Below are 22534 nucleotides of genomic sequence, written 5' to 3'. Positions count from 1 at the left end.
GTAGAAATCTCCAGGCTTACCTAGCCCCTTGCTTCCACCTTGAGTCAGCAGTTGGCTTCAGGAAGGTTGGTGTCAGCAGTCGGCTTCACAAATAGAGATGTTGCATCCGCTTGTCAATTATATACAGTTATTTTTCGTATTCAGTATGATCGATTACATCGGATTGTATTCTCTAACCTTCTGCTGCTTGCTGACCACCCAAAACTATAGATATCAACATTTCTCTCGTTGGGCTCCGTGACTAAATGGTATTATAGGTTACAATGGCAGATTGTTTTTCGTTTTCACGGTAACAGTGCAACTACTTAGCAATAAAAATATTCTCCAAAATTACAGTAGATAATTCCTGTTCTTGCAAAGTAAACTTTACTGGGTTGCAGCTATATCTTCAATCATCATGTTTGTTGTCTTCAACGTTGGCTCCTTCCGTCCGTCTGACGAAATATCTGAGGAGCAAACATCAATTTACTCTAAAGACCGAGCTTCGTATATTTGACGTTATGGTGGTCACCGTGTTTTACAGATGCAAGTTTTGACTGCTAAATGCTTCTGGCGTCTAAATCCTAGGTATCTTCTCTCAGGATTAATCTATCTCACATATAATTTGAACGTGGGGTGATTTCTCCGTGTCAGCAATGATATCGTTCGAGATAAAGCTGGAAATTGTAACCTATATTAAACTTCATCAAATTCAAATCCTTCCTATGACAACCTGATATTTTTTTTAAGTTTTGATATTTCCTATGACAACCTGATGACATAATATCAAAGCAATTTTCGAATTGCTGCTTCCCATTATTGCCATGGATTAAACAATCCGGTGGCAAGGAAAGTCTAATTATCTACCATTATCTCTGACATGGAACCATCTGATTTTTTAAGGAAATGTCGAAGGTAATGGGATCAAAATGGTTGTCGGTCATTGAACCAACGACTGCGGACAGAAGCTCTTGGAGCCAAGTTTACATCCAAATCTTGAACGCCTAGGGCTTGCTTTGTCCACCAAGGGCTTGCTATGTGAAACAAGTTTTTGTAAAGCTGTGAATTCTATCTAATCATATACGTAATTGTAATCCTAATTGTAGAAATACCTCGTAGAAATACTGCGATTGCGCTGCCTGTGATAACCATTTTCCTCTCAGGTAACGTCATAAGATGCGTTTTTATATTTACGTTATAGTTCTAATGACTCAATGACGACATTCAATATCTAGTATTTGAAAATGCAGTTTTCTGTAATTTTAAATGGTTTTTTTAATTACAAAAGCACGTATTATCTTGTCCCCGATTGTGACGCCATTTATCAAGATTAGCCATAAAGATGCAGTTTTTAGTGGAAAAATTGATTTCATTTAAAATAAAATAAAATTAATTACAAATGGCACTAGATCTAGTAATTTACTTTAAAATGAGCCATTGATCAACTCTATACGATATTCCAGTGCCAAGCTATCTACGGAAAAGAAAAAAAAGATGCCGTTTAGGCAGAATGCTGTAGTGGATGCCACTTTTCTTGATTTTCAGGCCAATATATTTTTCTTATTGTTCAAGCGAAGGGAAAGTAAGTTTCCTATTTAAGGGTTTCGAACAAGGCGGTTCTAATGCTGTACTTTTTTCTTGATTTGAGCCTATTTTAAGGAATTATGGGTTATTATATTTCTTAACTTTGGACGGGATCGTCTCTTACTAGGTTGCTAGCTACCGCTGCAACCCGGATAGTTCAAACAACTTTTCTTGTTTTTCTAGCCAATGTATTTCCTTCACTATTCAAGCAAATTAACTACCTTTTTCTTTGTCATAGAATAAATACTGTAATCTTAACTACGATGGTACAATGGTAAGCATATGTGCTTTTAACTAGTGGTTATGATAGCTGGCATTCATCAAGATTGGCTATAAAAATGCAGTTTTTAGTGGAAAAATTGCTTCTGTCAAAAATTTGTAAAAATGAATTAAAAATGGCACTAGATCTCGTAATTTCCTTTTAAATGGGCCATTGAACAACTCCTAAGATGCTCCAGTGCCAAGCTATCTGTGAAAAGAAAAGAGAGAGAAAAAAAGGCATTATAAATCCCTTGCGGTTCAAGCCAAGGGACAGAAAGTTTCTTACATATGGGTTTAGGACAATAATGTTACCAAGCAAAAGCAACGAGCTTGAGAAAGTCTGCCTGATTTTTGAAAAATCAAAACCAAAAAGTAAAGCCAAAACGCATATTATTTCCAATGAATCATCAAATATTTTCTGCTTATGCTCTTGTTTTATTTAGGTCATAATAATTTATACTAACTTTTTATTTGTTTCATTAAGATGTTTTATAGCCATCAATTTGGTTTCTTCTAGGTCCCAGAAAGAAAAGTTCCACTGAAGCTCCTATTCAACTGAAAGTTTCCGACGATCGTCTCTCCGGCAAAACTGATGGTTAGTTAATATATATATATATATATCTTATCTCTTGAAACGAGCATTAATTTTGTATGTATTTATTTGTGGATTTTTCCTCGAAAGCGGCTCCATATTGTTTTTGGAAAATTGGCACCCTGGAATATTCTGGTCTGAAAAAAAGATCTATACGGGTCACGAGTTTGAGAAAATTCGTTAAAAATCTTAATTTTGGAAACAAAATCTCGTGAACGATGTCATATTTTTGAGCACATTTCAAGAGCATACGTACGTCATATTTCCCTCAATAGTGGTTGTATCGTTTTAGTGTCTATGATGCAGGCAAAATTACACAAGAAATATGATTGACAAGAAAAATCATATGATTAACGTTATATTTATGAGCACATTTCAAAAGAATAAATTGCATCATTCCCCCCTCCAAGAGCGAGAGCATCGTTTTTATATCTATGACGCACGCAACATTACAAAAGGAACATATATAAGTATAAAATACCAAGTGTAATTAGTCTATTTAAAAAGGGCGTTTTAAGCAGTTTTATAATGCCTAGAGGAAAATATGAACAACCTAGACCATCAAGTGTGACAAGACCAATCCAAGCAGATAAGGTAAAGGGTATTGAAAAAATGTCTAAGGTAATGATAAACGAAAAGGAAGAACAAAGAGATAAACAGTTAGGATACCTTCGTCAGTGACATTTAAAACGAGTCAAAAACAAAAGTTAAAAACAAGGAAATACCTGCTTTGAAGATAAGCGGCAGCAAGAATTAAAACGAGTCAAAAGCCAAAGTGAAAAACAAAGAAATATGCGGTTACAAGACATGCGACAACGAGGAGTAGAACGAATTAAAAATGAAAGCTAAGAACAAGAAACATGCGGCGAAAAGATGTGTCACAGCGAGAACAAAGAAATATACGGTTAGAAGATAAGTGGCAACGAGAATTACAAGCGATAGCAAGAAATCGAGTATTACAACGCGTCAAAATGAAATGAATTGCAAAGAATGTGCTGTTAGAAGACAAGAGACAAAAAAAATCAGAACGAGTCAAAAATGAAAGTGAAGAAGAAAAGAAATATTAAGTTAGAAGAGTAGCCCCATCACAATCTTTAGCGCCACCAAAATGCGGTGCAAAACCCATTACAGACCATCAAAGATACCATAAAGCAAGCAACTTTCAATTACAAGTCATTGGGACCTTTCAAAGTTATATGTATTCCCTGGAGAGCCCTCCATTTTCCCGAGGAAAGAGTAGCAAACAAAGGTAATTCATTTGGAGGTTGCTACATACAATGACAAGTAATATATACAAGCCTGCCACATGGCGGTTGCCGGGGCTCAGTCTCGAAATCGGCTACATTTTGTTGTTTTTTTCTTATAATTGGCATATTGACATTTCTGGCTACAAAAAAAACGTTCTAAAAAGGTCACAACTTTAAGAAAGAATTCATATTTTTCCCAGGGTGGTTGTATCTAACCTATGCTGACATCAAGAAGAGGCTCACATTGTCTGCTGTTAGAAGACAAGCGACAATGAGAATCAATGTGTTAAAGCCTGCCGTGTAGCCATGCTGGAGCCCGGCCTCGAAATCGGCTATATAGTTTGTTTTTCTTAAAAAGGCAGCTAAAGTAAAGGGCATTGGCAGAGTGTCTGAAGGAATGAAAATCCAAAACAAAGAAGAAAGAAAAATGGGATTAGAAGATGAGCAACAGCGAGAATCAAAACATGTCAAAATTGAAAATGATAGCGATGTGAATTAAAATAATGATTCTTTGGAACCACCTGAACTATCAAACGTGATAAGAACAAGGGAACAACCCGAACAAAATAAATTGACAACGGGTGATAATCAACAAGCTAGACTACCAAATGAGACAATACCCAAAAAACAAAATTTATAAGTATTATAAATGATAATTCGTTGGAAGAAAAAGAAGTTTTTGTCCTACTACCTGAGCAATTAGCAAATATACAATACAAAAGAAAAATGGGGCTTGAAGATAAGCGACAGCGAAGTCAAAACGTGCCAAATTGAAAATGATAGTTATGATAATTGGGTTTGGGATTTTGAAACGGATAATGTCATCAATGCTTACCATGCCTTTGTTAAAATAAATTAAGTTTTGGCGATGTGTATTTCACAATGACAAAAGACAAGGCGGGGTAAAAGTCGACGTTCAACATTTTATAAAAGCTCCAAATGATGAAATAGCTATAAATTACGACATTAGAGTTTACAAGGACGTTAGCCAAGAACCTGATACTACATCAGCCTTCATTAAAATAACATAGGTTCGGCGTTATGTTTTTCATAATGACAAAAGACAAGCCAAGGCAAAAGTTAAAGATCCAATCATAGGCAGCGCAACAGCACTGCCTAAATAAAGAACGATGTTGGCACAATATATTATTTATTTGTTTCTTTCTTTGTCTTAGACCAGGGCACTTCGTATCACAGGAATTGTCGTAGAAACTTCGAAAAGGGCTCATTCGATTGGAAATTTTAAGGGCTTGTGCCCTTTTTAATAAGCGAAAGTAATTGGAAGGCAACTAAAACCCCTTCCACGCCCAGCGATTCTGCAAACACATCCAATCAAAATTTTGAAATAGCCATTTTGTTCAACGTATTTGAAAGATCTGGAAATTATGTCTTTGAGGAGGACACTCCCAAAACGGCCCTCAGGCCAAGGGTTGTAAGTTATGCCCTGGGGTATATAGGGTTTTTATAGAAAGCGTTGTCATAGAAACCTCAAAAAGGGCTCATTCGATTGGAAATGCTAAGGGCTAGTGCCCTTTTTAATAGTGGAAAGTGATTGGACGGCAACTAGCCCCCTTTCACGGCCACCATTTCCCCAAACACAAGCAATCAAAATTTTTAGATATCCATTTTATTCAATGTAACTGAAAGTTCTGGAAATTAGGTCTTTGAAGATGATAATCCCCTCAGAGCCCTCAGGGCGAGTTATGCCCTGGGGGTAAATAAGGTTTTTATAGAAAGCGTTCTCATAGAAACTTCAAAAAGGGCTCATTTGATTGGAAATTGAAAGTACTAGTGCCCTTTTTAATAGTCGAAAGTGATTGGAGAGCAACTAACACCCCTCTCACGCCCACCATTTCCCCAAACACATCCAATCAAAATTTTGAGATAGGAATTTTGTTCGGCGTAGCTGATAGTTTTGTAAATTATGTCTTTGAGGATGACAAACCCGCCAGGTCCTTCAGGGCAAAGGTTGTAAGTTATGCCCTATGGACATATAAGGTTTTTATAGATAGCGCTGTCGTAGAAACTTCAAAAAGGGCTCATTTAATTAGAAATTGAAAGGGCTAGTGCGCTTTTTAATAGTATAAGGATTGGACGGCAACTAACCCCTCTCTCTCTCGTAAATTTTGCCCTGGGGGCATATAAGGTTTTTTTTATAGAAAGGGTTGTCTTAGAAACTTCAAAAACGGCTCATTTGATTGGAAATCGAATAGTGCCCTTTTTAATAGTAGAAAGAGATTGGAGGACAATTAACCCTCTCTCAAGCCCACCATATCCCAAACACATCCAATCAAAATTTTGAGATAGCTATTTTTTTCAACGTAGTTGAAAGTTGATATTATCTCTTTGAGGATGACAAACCCCCATAGCCCTCAGGGCAAGGGTTGTAATTTATGCCCTGGGGGCAAACACTTCAAAAGGGGTTTACTCGATTGGAAATTGAAAGCGCTAGTGTTCTTTTTAATAGTCGATAGTTATTGGAGGGCAACTAACCCCCTCTCACGCCCACCATTTCCCCAAAAACATCCAATCAAAATTTTCACATAGCCATTTTGTGGAAAGTTCTGGAAATTAGGTCTTTGAGGATGACAACCTCCCCCCCCTCTCCATACCCCTCAGGGTAAGGGTTGTAAGTTGTGGCCTGGGGGCATATAAAGTTTTTATAGAAAGGGTTGTCGTAGAAACTTCAAAAAGAGCCCATTTGAATGGAAATTGAAACGACTAGTGCTTTTTTTCATAGTAGAAAGCTATTGGGGGCAACCAACCCCATCTCACGCCCACCATTTCCCCAAACACATCCAATCAAAATTTTGAGATAGGGATTTTGTTCGGCGTAGCTGAAAGTTCTGAAAATTATGCTTTTGAAGATGACAAACTCGCCCCGCCGTTCAGGGCAAAGGTTGTAAGTTATGCCCTATGGACATATATGGTTTTCATAGATAGTGTTGTCGTAGAAACTTCAAAAAGGGGTCATTTAATTAGAAATTAAAAGGGCTAGTGCGCTTCTTAATAGTCGAAAGGGATTGGACGGCAACTAACCCCCCTCTCACGCCCATCATATGGCTATTCAATGAACAGCCATGTTGTTCATTGAAAAATCTGGAAATTAGGTCTTGTAGGATGACAACCCCCCACAGCCCTCAGGGTAAGGGTTGTAAATTATGCCCTGGGGGTATATAAGGTTTTTATAGAAAGGGTTGTCGTAGAAACTTCAAAAAGGGCTCATTTGATTGGAAATCGAAACGGCTAGTGCCCTTCTTCATAGTAGAAAGTGATTGAAGGGCAACTAACCCCCCTCTCACGCCCACTATATCTCCAAACACATCCAATCAAAATTTTGAGATAGCCATTTTTTCAACGTAGTTGAAAGTTCTGGATATTATCTCTTTGAGGGTGACAACCCCCTTTAGCCCTCAGGGCAAGGGTTGTAATTTATGCCCTGGGGCAAACACATCCAAACACTTCAAAAGGGGTTCCTTCGATTGGAAATTGAAAGCGCTAGTGTCCTTTTTAATCGTCGAAAGTTATTGGAGGGCAACTAACCCCCTCTCACGCCTACCATTTCCCCAAACACATCCAATCAAAATTTTCACATAGCCATTTTGTTCAACGTTGTTGAAAGTTCTGGAAATTAGGTCTTAGAGGATGACAACCTCCTCCCCCCCCCCCACATCCCTCAGGGTAAGTGTAGTAAGTTGTGCCTTGGGGGCATATAAAGTTTTTATAGAAAGGGTTATCTTAGAAACTTCAAAAAGGGCTCATTTGATTGGAAATTGAAAGAGCTAATGCCCTTTTTCATATTAGAAAATTATTGGGGGGGGGGGGCAAATAACCCCCCTCTCACGCCCACAATTTCTCCAAACACATCCAATAAAATTCTGAGATAGTCATTTTGTTTCACGTAGTTTAAAGTTCTAGAAATTAGGTCTTTGAGGATGACAACCCCCCTTCCCACACATCCCTCAGGACAAGAGTTTATAAGCTATGCCCTGGGGGCATTTAAGGTTTTTATAGAAAGTGTTGTCGTAGAAACTTTAAAAAGGGCTCATTCGATTGGAAATTGAAAGGGCTAGTGCTCTTTTTAATAATCCCAAATGACTGGACCCCCATCTCACGCCCACATTTCCCCAAACACATCCAATCAAAATTTTGAGATAGCCATTTTGTTCAACGTAGTTTAAGGTTCTAGAAATTATCTCTTTTAAGATGACAAACCCCCCACATCACTCAAGGCAGGGGTTGTAAGTTACGCCCTTGGGCCTTATAAGGTTTTTATAGATACCGCTGTCCTAAAAACTTAAAAAAGGGCGCATTCAATCGGAAATTGAAAGGAATAGTGCCCTTTTTGAAAGTCGAAAGTGATTAAGGGACAACTAACCCCCCTCTCACGCCCACCATTTCCCCAAACACATCCAATCAAAATTTTGACATAGCCATTTTGTTCAACGTCGTTGAAAGTTCTGGAAATTAGGTCTTTGAGGATGACACCCCCTCCCCCACTTTCCTCAGAGTAAGGGTTGTAAGTTGTGCCCTAGGGGCATATAAGGTTTTTATTGAAAGGGTTGTCGTAGAAACTTCAAAAAGGGCTCATTCGAGTGGAAATTAAAAGGCCTGGTACCCTTTTTCCTAGTAAAAAGTGATTGGAGGGCAACTCCCTTTCACGCCCACCATTTCCCCAAACAAATCCAATCAAATTTTGAGAAAGCCATTTTTTTCAACGTAGTTGAAAGTTCCGGAAATTAGGTCTTTGAGGATGACATCCCCCCATGGCCCTCAGGGTAAGGCTTTAAAATATGCCCTGGGGGCATATATGGTTTTTAAAGAAATTATTGTCGTAGAAACTTCAAAAGGGGCTCAATCGATTGGAAATTGAAAGGGCTAGTGCCCTTTTTAATAGTCGAAAATGACTGGAGGGCAACTACCCCTCTCTCACGCCCACCATTTCCCCAAACACATTCGATCAAAATTTTGAGATAGCCATTTTGTTCCACGTAGTTGAAAGGTTCAGAAATTATGTCTGTGAGGATGACAAATCCCCCACATTCCCTTTGGCAAAGGTTGTAAGTTATGCCCTGGGGGCACATAAGTTTTTTATTCAATGTGTTGTCGTAGAAACTTCAAAAAGGGTTCAATCAATTGGGAATTGAGAGGGCTAGTGTCCTTATTAATAGTCAAAAGCGATCGGAGGGTGAATACCCTCCCTCCCCTCCCATCATTTCCCCAAACACTTCCTATCAACATTTTGATATAGCCCATTTGTTGAACGTAGTTGACGGGTCTGGAAATTACGTCTTTGAGTATGACACCTCCCCCCTCCCTCCCACAGTCCTCAGGGCTAAGGATGTAAGTTATGCCGTGGTGGCTAATAAGGTTTTTATAGATAGCGTTGTCGTAAAAACTTCAAAAAGTGCTCATTCAATTGGAAATTGAGAGGGCTATTGTCATTTTTAGCAGTCGAAAGTAAGCGAAGGGTGAATCCCCCCCACACCCATCATTTCAGATCAACATTTTGATATGGCTATTTTGTTGAACGTAGTTGGAAGGTCCGGAAATTATGTCTTTGAGGGTGACGACCCTCCCTCATAGCCTTCTGGACAATTGTCGTAAGTTATGCCCTTGGGGCATATAAGGTTTTTATAGAAAGTTTTGTCTTATGGGTTTCAAAAAGGATTCATTCAATTGGAAATTGATAGGACTAGTGCTTTTTGATATAGCCATTTTGTTCAACGTATTTGAAAGGTCTGGAAATGATGTCTTTCAGGATAACAAATCCTCTCACCCCTCAGGGACAGGGTTGTAAGTTATGCCCTTGGGACATATAAGGTTTATATAGAAAGTACGGTCATATAAACTTCGGAGGGGGCTCATTGGATCGATATTCAGACGCTCTAGTGCTCTTTTTAAGAGTCAAAGGGGTCAGAGGGCAGATACCAAACACACACACACACGTCGTATTGTCCCGAAATGTATCTAATAGAAATTTTGAGATAGCCATCTTATTCAAAGTAGTCTAAATATCATATAACAAGGCTTTTGGGGTTTAAACAAACCCCAGAGATTAGGGGCAAGGGTTGTAAGCTATGCCCAGGGGCTTTTTAAGGTTTTTATGGAAGGGATGGTTTTCTAACGGTAGAAGAGGCTCAGTCTTTTTCCCTGAAAAAGATTTTGTCAATATAAAACGAACAGAAATTAATTAAAAAAAAAACTTTTCCACAAAATAAGCTTTTCAAAACTCAAAACGAGCAGAAATTAAACGAGCAAAAGTCAAACTCAAAACGAGCAGAAATTAATATGAGTAGGGTTCTAAACCCCTATGCTTTCTAAAAGCCAGAATATAATTTGTACTTTACTTAAAATATTCTTTTAAATGTTTTGATTTTTACAACTTTAAGAAGTCAAGATTAATTAAGATTTTAAGGAATAATATTCGTCTTCTTTACTTACAACATATGTATATTAAACTGACAATGCACATTTTTCCCAGTAAATTCATTTGAATTTTTTCAGTAAAGTACAAATTATATTCTGGTATATTTGTGGTAAAATTATATCTATGGATTGATGAAAATAAAGCACAAATAAAAGTGATTAAAAAACTAGTGATGCATGAAGCTAAACTGCTAAAGCAAATTGCGGGAAAAAACTTTCTGAAGTAAAGATGAACAAAAATGGACAATGAAGTCTATGGTTGGAAAACAAGGAACAACGATGACTGGTCACAAAAGTTAACTAAATAGGTCAGGACTTTAACAAAGAATGCGTATTTTTCACAGGGTAGTTCTATCGAACCTCTGGTGACGTCATGACATCAAGAAAAGGCTCAAATTATCTGCGGTTAGAAGACGAGCGACAGTGAGAATCCATATATAGAAGCCTGCCGCGTGTCGAGTGCCGGGGTCTGGTGGCTTTTCTGCTGGGCTCCCGGTACTATATATATATACATATCCATCTATATATATATATATATATATATATATATATATATATATATATATATATATATATATATATATATATATATATATATATATATACATATATATATATATATACATATATACATATATATATATATATATATATATATATATATATATATATATATATATATATATATATATATATATATATACATATATATACATATATACATATATATACATATATATACATATATATATCATATATATATATATATATATATATATATATATATATATATATATATATATATACATACATACATATATATATATATATATATATATATATATATATATATATATATATATATGTATGTATGTATGTTCTCGAAAACAGCTCCATATTTTTTCGAGAAAATTGTTATCTTGGGATATTCTTGCATAAAAAAACGATCTAGATTGGTCAGAAGTCTGAGAAATTCGTTAAGAGCCTTAATTTTGGTATTTGCAAATGATGTCATGTACTATGTTAGTACATCATATAAGCATTTCTTATGACATCATATATGGCATCATACAAGAATTTTCTTATATGATGTCATGCATAGCATAAATAAGATTGTTGAGTTTCCAACGCATCAGTTATTTATATAACATAATGTCTGTTGGAAGGCCCTAAAAACGAAAATTTGCAGTTGTAGTTACTATAAATGGTTTTCTTTGGACCAACACCTGAACTATCAAACGTGATAAGATGTGAAATTCGACAACCTCGACCATCAATTGCGACGACACCAATACGGACAGCTAAAGCAAAGGCCATTGCTAATTTGTTTGAAGTAATCAAAATCCATAAAAGTGTCAAAAATGAAATGAAGAGCAAAGACACTGGCGGTTAGAAGATATGCGAAAACGACAATTAGAGCGTGTTAAAAATAAAAATGAAGAACAAAGACACTAGTGGTTAGAAGATATGTGAAAACGACAAGTAGAGCGTGTTAAAAATAAAAATGAAGAGCAGAGACCCACGCGGTTAGAAGACACGTGACACAATACCGAGCAAGTAAGCAAGTCAAAAGAGAAAATGAAGAGGAAAGAAACACGCGATTGAAAGAATAGTTGCGGTTTTTCAAAAATAAAAATGAAGATCAAACACAAGAGTGGTTAAAAGACATGCGACACCAAGAATCTGAGCAAGTAAAAAATCAAAATGAAGCGCAAATACACACGCGGTTAGAAGAACAGCGGCGGCTTGTCAAAAATCAAAATGAAGAGCAAGACACACGGTTAGAAGACATGCGACACCGAGCATGTGAGCAAGTCAAAAATGAAAATGAAGAGCAAAGACACATGTGGTTAGAAGACATGCGATACCGAACATGTGAGCGAATCAATGAAAATCAACCAGGATAGCGAGACTCAAAACGTGTAAAAATTGAAAATGATAGTTATGATGATTGGGTTTCTGATTTTGACATGGATAACGTCATCAATGCCTACCATACCTATGTTAAAAAAATGAAGGTCGGCGATATGTATTTCATAATGACGAAAGATAAGCCGAGGTAAAACGAACCAAATAAATTGAAAATGATAGTGATGATGATTGGGTTTTGGATTTTGACATGGATAAGGTCATCAATTTCTACCATACCTTTGAAAATCAAAAATATGGACTAGATAAATCGTTGGAAGAAAAAATGTTTTCCCACCACCTGAAAAATCAGGGGCAACGCTATGTTACTTATAGTAAAGGCCATACGGCTCAAATGTTTTTGTGTTTTTTTTTCCAGAGGCACTTCATATGGAAGGGGTTGTCGTAGATACTTCAAAGGAGGCTCATTCAATTGGAAATCGAGAGTTCTAGCGCCCTTTTTAAGGGTCAAAAGTGATTGGAAGGCAACTAACACCCTTTCCACGCTCACCAGTTCCCCAAACAAATCCAATCAAAATTTTGAGATAGCCATTTTGTTCAGCATAGTTGATTTATAGATAGAAATTATGTTTTTGAGAAGAACACTCCCCCAGAGTCTTCAGGGCACGAGTTGTAAGTTATGCTCTGGGGGCATATACGGTTTTTATAGAAAGCTTTGTCGTAGAAACCTCAAAAAGGACACATTCGATTGGAAATTCAAAGGACTAATGCCCATTTCAATATTCAAAAGTGATTGGCGAGCATCTAACCCCTCTCTCACACCCACCTTTTCCCCTAACACATCCAATCAAAATTTTTATATGGCCATTTTGTTCAACGTAGTTGAAAATTAAGAAAATTAGGTCTATGAGGATAACAACCCTTGTCCCCTCGCAGCCCCCAGGTCAAGAGCTGTAAGCTGTGTCCTGGGGGCATATAAGGTGCTGATAGAAAGTTTCGTAGAAACTTCAGAAAAGGCTTATTCGATTGGAAATTTACATGACTAGTTCCCTTGTTATTAGTCGAAAGTGATTGAAAGGCAACTGACACCCCTTCCACGTCCACCATTTTCCCACACACGTCCCCTAAAACTTTTGATACAGCCATTTTGTTCAACGTAGTTGAAAATTATGGAAATTATATGTTTGAGCAGGACACTCCTCCCACAGTCTTCAGGGCAAGGGGTATAAGTCATGCCCTGGAGCCATATTTGGTTCTTATTGAAGGAATGCTCGTATAAACTTCAGAGAGGGCTCATTTGATTGGAAATTTAAAGTTCTAGTTGGCTTTTTAAGCGTCAACAGAATATCAGAGGGTAACCAGCTCCTCCCCCCCCCAAACCCTTTTTTCCTAAATGCATCTGATAAAAATTTTGAGATAGATTTTTTGTTGAAAATAGTTCAAAGATCATATAACGAAAATTCCGGTGTCGACACAACCCTCCAGGGCCCGGGGGCAGGCGTTTTAAGTTACGCCCTGAGGGCATATATGGGTCTTGTGGAAGGGATGCTCGTATTAACTTCAAAGAGGGCTCATTTGATTGGAAATTGAAAGTTCTAGGTCAATTTTGTAGAGTCAAAAGAGATTGGAGGGCAACTAGCCTCCCCCACGCCCCTTTTTCCCCAAATGTATCCAATAGAAATTTTGAGATAGCCATTAAGCTAAAAATTGCTCATAAGTCAGATAACAAAAACTCAGGTGTTGTCACAACCCCCCCCCCAGGGCCCTGGGGCAGGTGTTGTAAGTTATGCCCTGGGGCATATATGGTTTATATGAAGGGGATGCTCGTATAAACTTCAGAGAGAGCTCATTTGATTGGAAATTGAAAGTTCGAGCTCACTTTTTAATAGTCAAAAGAGACCCAAGGGCAACTAGCCCCCCCCCACGCCTTCTTTTTCCAAACCCATCTGATGAAAATTTTGAGATATACATTTTGTTAAAAATAGTTCAAAGGTTGGATAAGAAAAACTCTGTTGTCAATACAACCCCCCCAGGGCCCAGGGGAAGGCGTTCTAAGTTATGCCCTAAGGGCATGCATGGTTATTATGAAAGGAATACTCGCATGCACTTCATAGAGAGCTCATTTGATTGGAAATTGAAAGTTCTAGTTCACATTTTAAGAGTTAAGAGAGTCAAGGGCAACTAGCCCCCCCCCACGTCTTTTTTTTCCCCGAACCCATCCGCAACAAATTTTGAGATAGCCAGTTTTTGGAAATTGTTCAAAAATTAGATTAAAAAAATTACCCCCAGGGCCCGGGGTATAGGCTTTGTAAGTGTTGTTCTGGGGGCGTATATGGTTCTTATGAAAGGGATGCTCATATAAACTTCAGAGAGGGTTCATTCGATTGGAAATTGAAATTTCTAGTTCAATTTTTAAGAGTCAAAAGATATCCAAGGGCAACTAGCCCCCCTCCCAGTCCACACACCCTTTTTTCCCCAAGCCCATCCGATAAACTTTTTATAATAGCCTTTTCATTAGAAATAGTTCAAAGGTCAGATAAAAAAAAACTCCTGTGTCGACGCAACCCCCCAGGGCCCGGAGGCATGCGTTATGAGTAATGCTCTAGGAGCATATACAGTTCTTATGGAAGGGATGCTTGTATAAACTTCGGAGAGGGTTCATAAAATTGAAAGTTCTTGTTCAATTTTTAAGAGCAAAAATATATGGGTGGGCAACTAGCCCCCCCCCCCCTCCACGCCCTAAATGCATCAGATAAAAATTTTGAGATAGACATTTTTTTAAAAATAGTTCGAAGTTCAGATAACAAAAATCTCCGGTGTCAACGCAGCCCCCCATGGCCCGGGTGTAGGCGTTCTAAGTTATGCCCTGGGGCATATATGGTTGTTATGGAAAGGATGCTCGTATAAACTTCATAGAAGGCTCATTCGATTGGAAATTGAGAGTTGTAATTCACTTTTTAAGAGTCAAAAGTGATTAGAGGGCAGCTAGCCTCTCCCCACACTCCTTTTTTTCCCGGAGGCACTTCATATAGAAGGGGTGGTCGTATAAACTTCAAAGGGGGCTCATTCGATTGGAAATCGAGTGTTCTAGTGCCCTTTTTAAGAGTCAAAAGTGATCGGAGGGCAACTAGCCCCCCCCAAGCCCCTTTTACATCTGATAAAAAATTTGAGGTAGCCAATTTGTTAAAAATAGTTCAAAGATCATATAACAAAAACTCCTTTACGTATGGCCATTTCGTAAAAATAGTTTAAAGGTCAGATAAAAAAACTGTGCCGACACAACCCCTCCCCCCAGGGCCCTGGGTAGGTGTTGTAAGTATTGCTCTGGGCATATATGGTTCTTATGGAAGGTATGCTTGTATAAACTTCGGAGAGGGCTCATATGATTGGAAATTGAAAGCTCTCGTTCACTTTTTAATAGTCAAAACAGATGGGAGGGCAACTAGCCCCCCTCTCCACGCTCTATTTTCCTCAAACCCACCGGATAAGAACTTCGAGAGAGCCATGTTTTCAAAATAGTTCAAAGGTCAGATAACAAAAACTCCGATGCCGACACAACCCCCCAGGGCCCGGTTGGCAGGCATTGTAAGCTATGTCCTGGGGTCGTATGTTGTTGTTATAAAGGGGATGCTCGTATAAACTTCAGAGAGGGTTCATTTGGATGGAAATTAAAAGTTGTAGTTCATTTTCTCAGAGTGATAAAAGATTGGAGGGCAACTAGCCCCTCCTGCCCTGCACGCCTTTGGGTTTATCGGATTAATAAACCCATCCGATAAAAACTTGAGGTGACCATTTTGTCAAAAATAGTTCAATCATCAGATATTAAAACTCCAGGGTCGACACATCCCCCCAGGGCCCAGGGACAGGTGTTGCAAGTTATACTCTGGGGATATATATGGTTCTTATAGAAGGGATGCTCGTATAAAATTCAGAAAGGGTTCATTTGACTGAAAATAGAAAGTTCTAGTTCACTTTTAAAGAGTCAAAAGAGACCGAAGGTTAATTAGCCCCCCCCTCCACGCCCTTTTTCCCCAAACCCATCCGATAACAAATTGAGATATTCATTTTGTTAAAAAATAGTTCAAACATCTGATAATACAATCTCCGAGGTTGACACAAGCCCATTTTTTCACTTTGATATTGTTACTTTGAAACCATTTTTGATACTTTGATGAGCATTTCTTTTTTTTTATTTTTTTATGTTTTATTTTGATATAAGGAGTTTTTAAAAACTGGAAACTTTTAGCAATCAACAACGAACAAAAATTAATTAAAAAAAAAAACTTTCCGAAAAATAAGTTTTTCAAAGAAAAGAAAAGAAAAGGCCATTTTAAACTTAAGCTCAGCAGATACAAATACCTGTTAAAATTCAAACTCAAAACGATCAAAAATTACTATTTAAGAATAAATGAAACCCAAAACGAACAGAAATTAAATAAACAATCATAGAAAAAAACATACAACAATAAATAACATAAATTAATAAATTGATATTAAAGCGAATAATGCTTCAATTGAATATGAAGATCAAGCTTAAAATGAAAAAAAAATATTTTGCTATGTAAGCATAATTGAAAATTTAAATAAGCAGAGATTAAATAAACAACCGATGCAAAAAAGAGTGCAATAGATATTAATGTAAATTATTAAATAAATCATAAAACGAGTGAAACTTAAATTGAATATGCAAATAAAGCTTGAAATGAACAAAAATCCCTACAAACAAGAGTTTGGATATGGCCTCCTTCGCTCACTGTAAAAGTCTAAAACCTATTGCGTCATGGCACTTTGTTGAAAACTATATGCGTCTTGAACAGTCTTGGAAAGTATAAACACAATCAAATTGAATATTTGATGTATAATGATATTAACTGTTGAAAGATCCATCCGTTCAAGAATTTATATCACTGTAATTTTATTTTTGTTTTCAATGCTGTAAGAACTGGAAAAGAAAATATTTGTAATATAATTGTTTTTCGGTTAAGCGCCAATGATACAGTAGGCTTTTGGTTTTTATTTACAGTTAAGGAAGGAGGCAGTATCCAAATACTTTTTTGTAGTGAAACTATATTCGTCTTGAACAACTTTAAAAAGAGCTAATGAATTAAACTGAGTATTTAATGTATAATGATATTAATTGCTGAAAGCTCATCAGTTCAAAATGTTATTTTAATTCTAATACTTCTTTTCAATATTATGTAAAAAAAAAGGTATTTGTATTAAAATTTGTCTTCAGTAAAGCGCCAATGAAACAGTAGGTTTTAGACTTTTACAGTGAGAGAAGGAGGTCATACCCATACTCTTGTTTGTAATGATTTTTGTTCGTTTCAAGTTTGACTTTTATGTTCAATTTAAGTTTCACTTGTTTTAAGATTAATTTATTAATTTACATTAATATCTATTGTACGTTTGTTTGCATTGATTGCTTATTTAATTTCTGTTCGTTTTAAGTTTCAATTATACTTTAATAGGAAAATATTTTTTTTCGTTTTAAGCTTCATCTTCATATTCAATCTAAACATTGCTTGCTTTAAAATCTATTTATTCATTTTTATCATTACTTATTGTACGTTTTTTGCTTTGATTGTTTATTTAATTTCTGTTCGTTTTGGGTTTCATTTATTCTTTAATAGTAATTTCTGGTCGTTTTGAGTTTGAATTTTAACAGCTATTTGTATCTGCTGAGCTGGTTTAAAATGGCCTTTACTTTCTTGAAAACTTATTTCGAAAGTTAAAATAGAACAAAGGTTCGGTCATATTTTTTTCATAATGACAAAGTACAAGCCAAGAGAAGAAGATTTGACCCACCTCCTGAACAATTAAAAGAAACAAAGATGGTCGTTAATGCCTTCATACCTTTGAAAATCAAAAACCTGGACTAGATAAATCTTTGAAAGAAAAAGATATTTTTGTCCCGCCGCCTGAACAATTGAAAGAAACAAATATTTGTCAATATGTCATTCATAATGACAAAAGACAAGCCGAGGCAAAAGCTAAAGGTCCAATAAAAAATGTAATTTTACAAAGGCACCACTTCTAATTTAAGGTCCATTTCGTCGTCATGTCGTCAAGAAAAGGCTCAAATTGTCTTGCGTTTAGAAGACAAGTGACAGTAAGAATCTATATATAGAAGCCTGCCGCTTGCCGAGTGCCGGGGCCGGGCGGCGAAGTCACCGTGCTCCCGGTACTATATACATGTATATATACATGTTTCTCAATATCAACAATCTTCCTTCACAGCTCTTTTAAACCCTCTAAATTGGTTGGCTAAAACCAAAAAGTAGAACCAAGTCAGAGCATAGTCTCACTGAGAGTGTAACAAGTTCCTACTACAAGAGGGTATTTGATATAACATCACCGTGAAATATCATATATTTTCTATATCTGCTGATTGTCTGTTGATTCTTGTAGTTCATCTTAACTTGTACCTAGTTCTTTACCCTTTAGTTTTATTTAACCTTCTGTTTGGATTCTTTTAGGTCCACCAAAGAAAAGCTCAATCGATGCCCTTATTCCGTTGAATATCCTGGATGATCGTCCGCCCAGCAAACTTGACGGTTAGTTAATCATTTTCTTTATTTCTTAGTGATCTTTTTCCCCGAGCCAATATTATTCCTCCTCCCCTCTTTTAGACCTCTAAATTTATGGTGTAAAATAAGAAACTTAAACCAAACCACATCAGTGTTGAACTGAGAGTGTGACAAGCTCTAAATAGACAACTGAATCTGCCTTTCTAACCTCAAGGCAAACTATAATAAATAAAAAACTAAAACCAAACCACATCAGTGTTGAACTGAGAGCGTAACAAGCTCTAAATAGAGAACTGAATCTGCTATTCTAACCTCAAGGAATTGTTGTGTATTTTCATTGGACCATCTTGTAATTGGGTTAAATTAACTTGTATTTAATCTAAAGTTGTTTTAGTTTTCTTTTAGTCTTCAGTATCGTTTCTTTCAGGTCCACCGATGAAAAGCTCCCCTGAAGCTCCTACTCAACTAAAAGTTCTCGACGTTCGTCCGCTCAGCAAAAATGAAGGTTAGTTAGTTTCTTCGTTTTTATTATTTTTTTCCTATTTAGGTAAAAGCAAATCTAAATATTTATACTTCATGTTTCTACCTCTATCTAAACGGGAGGGGCAGAAATTTTCTTTTTTATTATTATTATCAGCGTAAAGGGCGCCAGTCATGAATTTTTTTTTTTTTTTTTTTTTATACTTGAGCCTGAAAATATGCTCTAGTTTTTAAATCTATTCTCGTTTGGAAAACCCATTAATCTCCTAGCCAAGGATTTCGTAATATGTCTCCTCCTTTATTTCTTATATTTCTTTTTATCTCAATTTTTGTCAACATCTGTACTCCATCATAAAGATCTAGATCTTGAATTTAAATAAGCAGCCCAAATTAGGAATGGGGGTAATTAAAGATTTTACAATAGAGAAGGTGTCAGAAATACTAAACAAACTATGTGTCGGTATCCAACTTTTTCAAGTGAGGAGCTCTTTCACACCAATCTAAGGAGTATAAAGATATTCTCGCCCCACTGTCTGTAAGCGTGGGTCTTGAGATTATTTCTATTGCCCTCTTTTTAAAAATCATTTTCAAAAGAAGAGCAAAGGGGCATGTTAAAACCAGCGACGAGCTGAAATAAAGTCTTGTAATAATTCAAAGCTAAACAAAAACAGGTATTAATGTCAATAAATAAATTATTCCCAAAACGAACAGAAATTAACAAAAACAAAAACAGGCATTAATGTCAATAAATAAATTATCCCCAAAACGAACAGAAATTACCTCAAACAGGAGTATGGTTAATATATTAGATATAGTATAAAGATATTCTCGCCCCACTGTCTGTAAGCGTGGGTCTTGAGATTATTCCTATTGCCCTCTTTTTAAAAATCATTTTCAAAAGAAGAGCAAAGGGGCATGTTAAAACCAACGACGAGCTGTCGGTCTTCTGAAGGTCAGAGTACGGTCGGTTTGCTACAGCAAAGTATATTTTAGTTTTCTTTTCTGACATTAATGTATCAAAAAGGATGAAAAAGACTGCCAGGAAGGAATGTCATTATATATTAAACAATCAGTCTACTTTCTTTAATGCTTTTCTGTAGGCTTGGTAATTATGGTGGTTTTATTTTTTCTTTGTTGTTAAGTATTTGACAAATAAAAGCCGCACTTTTCAAAATATATAAAGATTTCAGTTAATTTCAAATGACATTCAATCCATTAGAGGTTTAAAGAGGCAGGGAAGGGGACAGGTACGTAATCCTTGAATAGCCCTGAAATATCATGCTTGTATATTATTTTTCATGTTATAACAAATAAAGATACACTGCTCAAATTCCAAGTTTTATTTATTCATTGGTAGTAATTTTTCTACTTAATAATTAAGTGTTTAAGCTAGTTGTTTCAATATTTGACAGAATAAGGAAAATCAGTTCGAACTTTTGAATAATAAAAATTTAGGCAACAATTTTAACAATAGTCTTGCTATTGAATTTTAGGTGGACGGAGGCGTTAGTTCAAATCGGTTAAGAATCCACAAAATGTTTGGCTTTTTATTAAAAAAAGAGCTGGTTAATGAGCTCCACTAAAAAAAGTACCTGTAAGTTTTAACTGAAGACGTAAAGCCCTCCCGAAGTTCAAAATTCTATTCGATCTTGTTGTGCAAAAATTATCTTTTTACCTTGATTGGAGACAAAAAAAATTAGCCTTTTGCCCTAGAATCAAAACTTTGCCCTAGGATAAATTCAAAACTAAATTTGAAGTTCTTTTGCCCTCCACCCTTCCTTTCTCCAACACTACTTGAAGGTTTCGATTTTATTCTCTAAAGCGTTCTCAAGACATGGCTGTCATGCTATTTCGATGGCCTGAAGACGTATAGTGTCTTCCGTTTTGCCTACACCCGAAGTTTGAAATCCCCTCGAGTTGTCCACCTTGCCTTCTGATACTTTAGTACATTTGTCGTTTCCAAAGTTTAATCTTAGAGGACTCTGGGAATCTTGGCCTAGCAAACAATCCCCCAAGAACTCGCTCAAAATACAACTAATCAGGAACCAAAAGTTTTTTCGTCCATTTTCAGGCTCCTCTCGTTTCAACAAAATATAACGTTTTCTTTGCCCACTGAATGTTGTCTGAAATTTTGAGCTAATTCGTCACTCAGGATTAAGTATGCTTCACTTTTCCGTTATATAAAAAATTTATAAATAATGCGCAATTTCAGTAAGGAAGGGAAGCAACAAAAGGGTATGTGAGGGGGTTGATTGTCCTTTAATCCATTTAGGCTCTTAAAATTCTTTGACTCTTAGAAGGCCACTAGTACTTTTGGTTTATCTTATCGTTTAGCTCTACACTTCCTCCTAAGTTGTAATGCAAAGTCTCCTCTCCCCTTTTTATCATTTAGTATTCGTTTAAAGTGTCGACTTAATGTCCTTAACCATTCCTGAGATATTGCAGATATAACATTTTGGCGACCATATGTAGTGTCTATATAGTGTGTTTTGAAGCATCTTACTACTTAACCATTCATAAACATAAATATCTCATAAAAGCTTAAAGTGCAAAAGCATTATTTTCATCTGATTTAGAGACTAAGACTGTTTATCTCCCTCCCCCATTACTAAATTTGAAATCACTTTTCCCCATCCTTCCTTTTTCCTTTTACAACAGTACCTGAAACTTCAACTCCATCGGCCAAGCATTTACCATGATTTTGCAAAAAGGCTGCTTCAATAGCCTGTGCACACATAGTTTATTTAATTTACTTATGTCTTTTAAGATTTGAATACACAGGAATCTGGCCATTGTGGTCTGACTCATGCTAGCGTGGCCTAAGATACCAGACCTCACACTATGATAAAATTCAGTGCTTTGACATTCTAACAATTAGACATAGGGTATTGATAAGCTAAATAGATGAGATAAGATATGCTTCTTTAGATAAGCCATCTTGAATTAAGTTTCGTTAATTGTTAATAAACTAGAGTATGATGAAAGAATATATAATTGAGGTAGCATCTTGAGTAGAACTATGGTTGCAGCCAGCTCGAACCTAGAAGAGTGGAATATAAAATTATAGAATAGTTTAAATTAAAAGAGTATTGTTTGCCTCCACTTAGATTACTCTTGCACTCTTCCTCGCCCAAAAGCCAAGCAAAAATAAGCTCCCGAAATTCCCATCCTTCGTATATGTACAACATTCAAACAAACGGCGTTAGCCCATGTTTTCCCAGAAAATAAATTGATGTCTGGCCTCCGAGGTTGGATAATATTTGTCAAAAAGCAAGTTTCACAATATGTTCTTATATTGCTATTTTAGTCGTTAAGCGTTGTAAAGCTGAGCTTTTCATGTCATCAGCTGTTGTATTAATGATATCTTGGGCTAAAAGGCTTTTGAAATCCAATTATTATGGTCTCTCTAAATCACAGTTTAAAATTAACTTGACTCCCTCTCCCTCTGGCTGCCTGTCAACTCGATTCCTTTAGCCATTCATGTGATGTTGTAAATAATTTAAAAATTCTCGTGTCCATAGAATTGATTTATTCAATCCTGTGGTACGCTTGTCGTTTCCAGA

At 36.4% G+C, this 22534-nt stretch overlaps 1 protein-coding gene across 3 annotated transcripts in view; it reads left to right on the top strand.

Moving 5' to 3' along the window:
• Positions 1-22534, top strand: part of LOC148947013 (uncharacterized) — a 78914-nt gene that overhangs the window by 32769 nt on the left and 23611 nt on the right. For all 3 annotated transcript variants that reach the window (XM_089097229.1, XM_089097227.1, XM_089097228.1), the window contains exons 4-6: positions 2342-2419; positions 18441-18518; positions 18919-18996. In XM_089097229.1, the coding sequence (XP_088953355.1) occupies positions 2342-2419; positions 18441-18518; positions 18919-18996 (234 nt within the window). The remainder of the gene's footprint in view (positions 1-2341; positions 2420-18440; positions 18519-18918; positions 18997-22534) is intronic.

The sequence above is a fragment of the Artemia sp. Qi Xiang Cuo genome, chromosome 11 (assembly GCF_049724085.1).
Source record: "Artemia sp. Qi Xiang Cuo chromosome 11, ASM4972408v1, whole genome shotgun sequence".
Classification (NCBI taxonomy): Eukaryota; Metazoa; Arthropoda; class Branchiopoda; order Anostraca; family Artemiidae; genus Artemia; species Artemia sp. Qi Xiang Cuo.
This window is presented reverse-complemented; position numbering and strand designations above follow the sequence as displayed.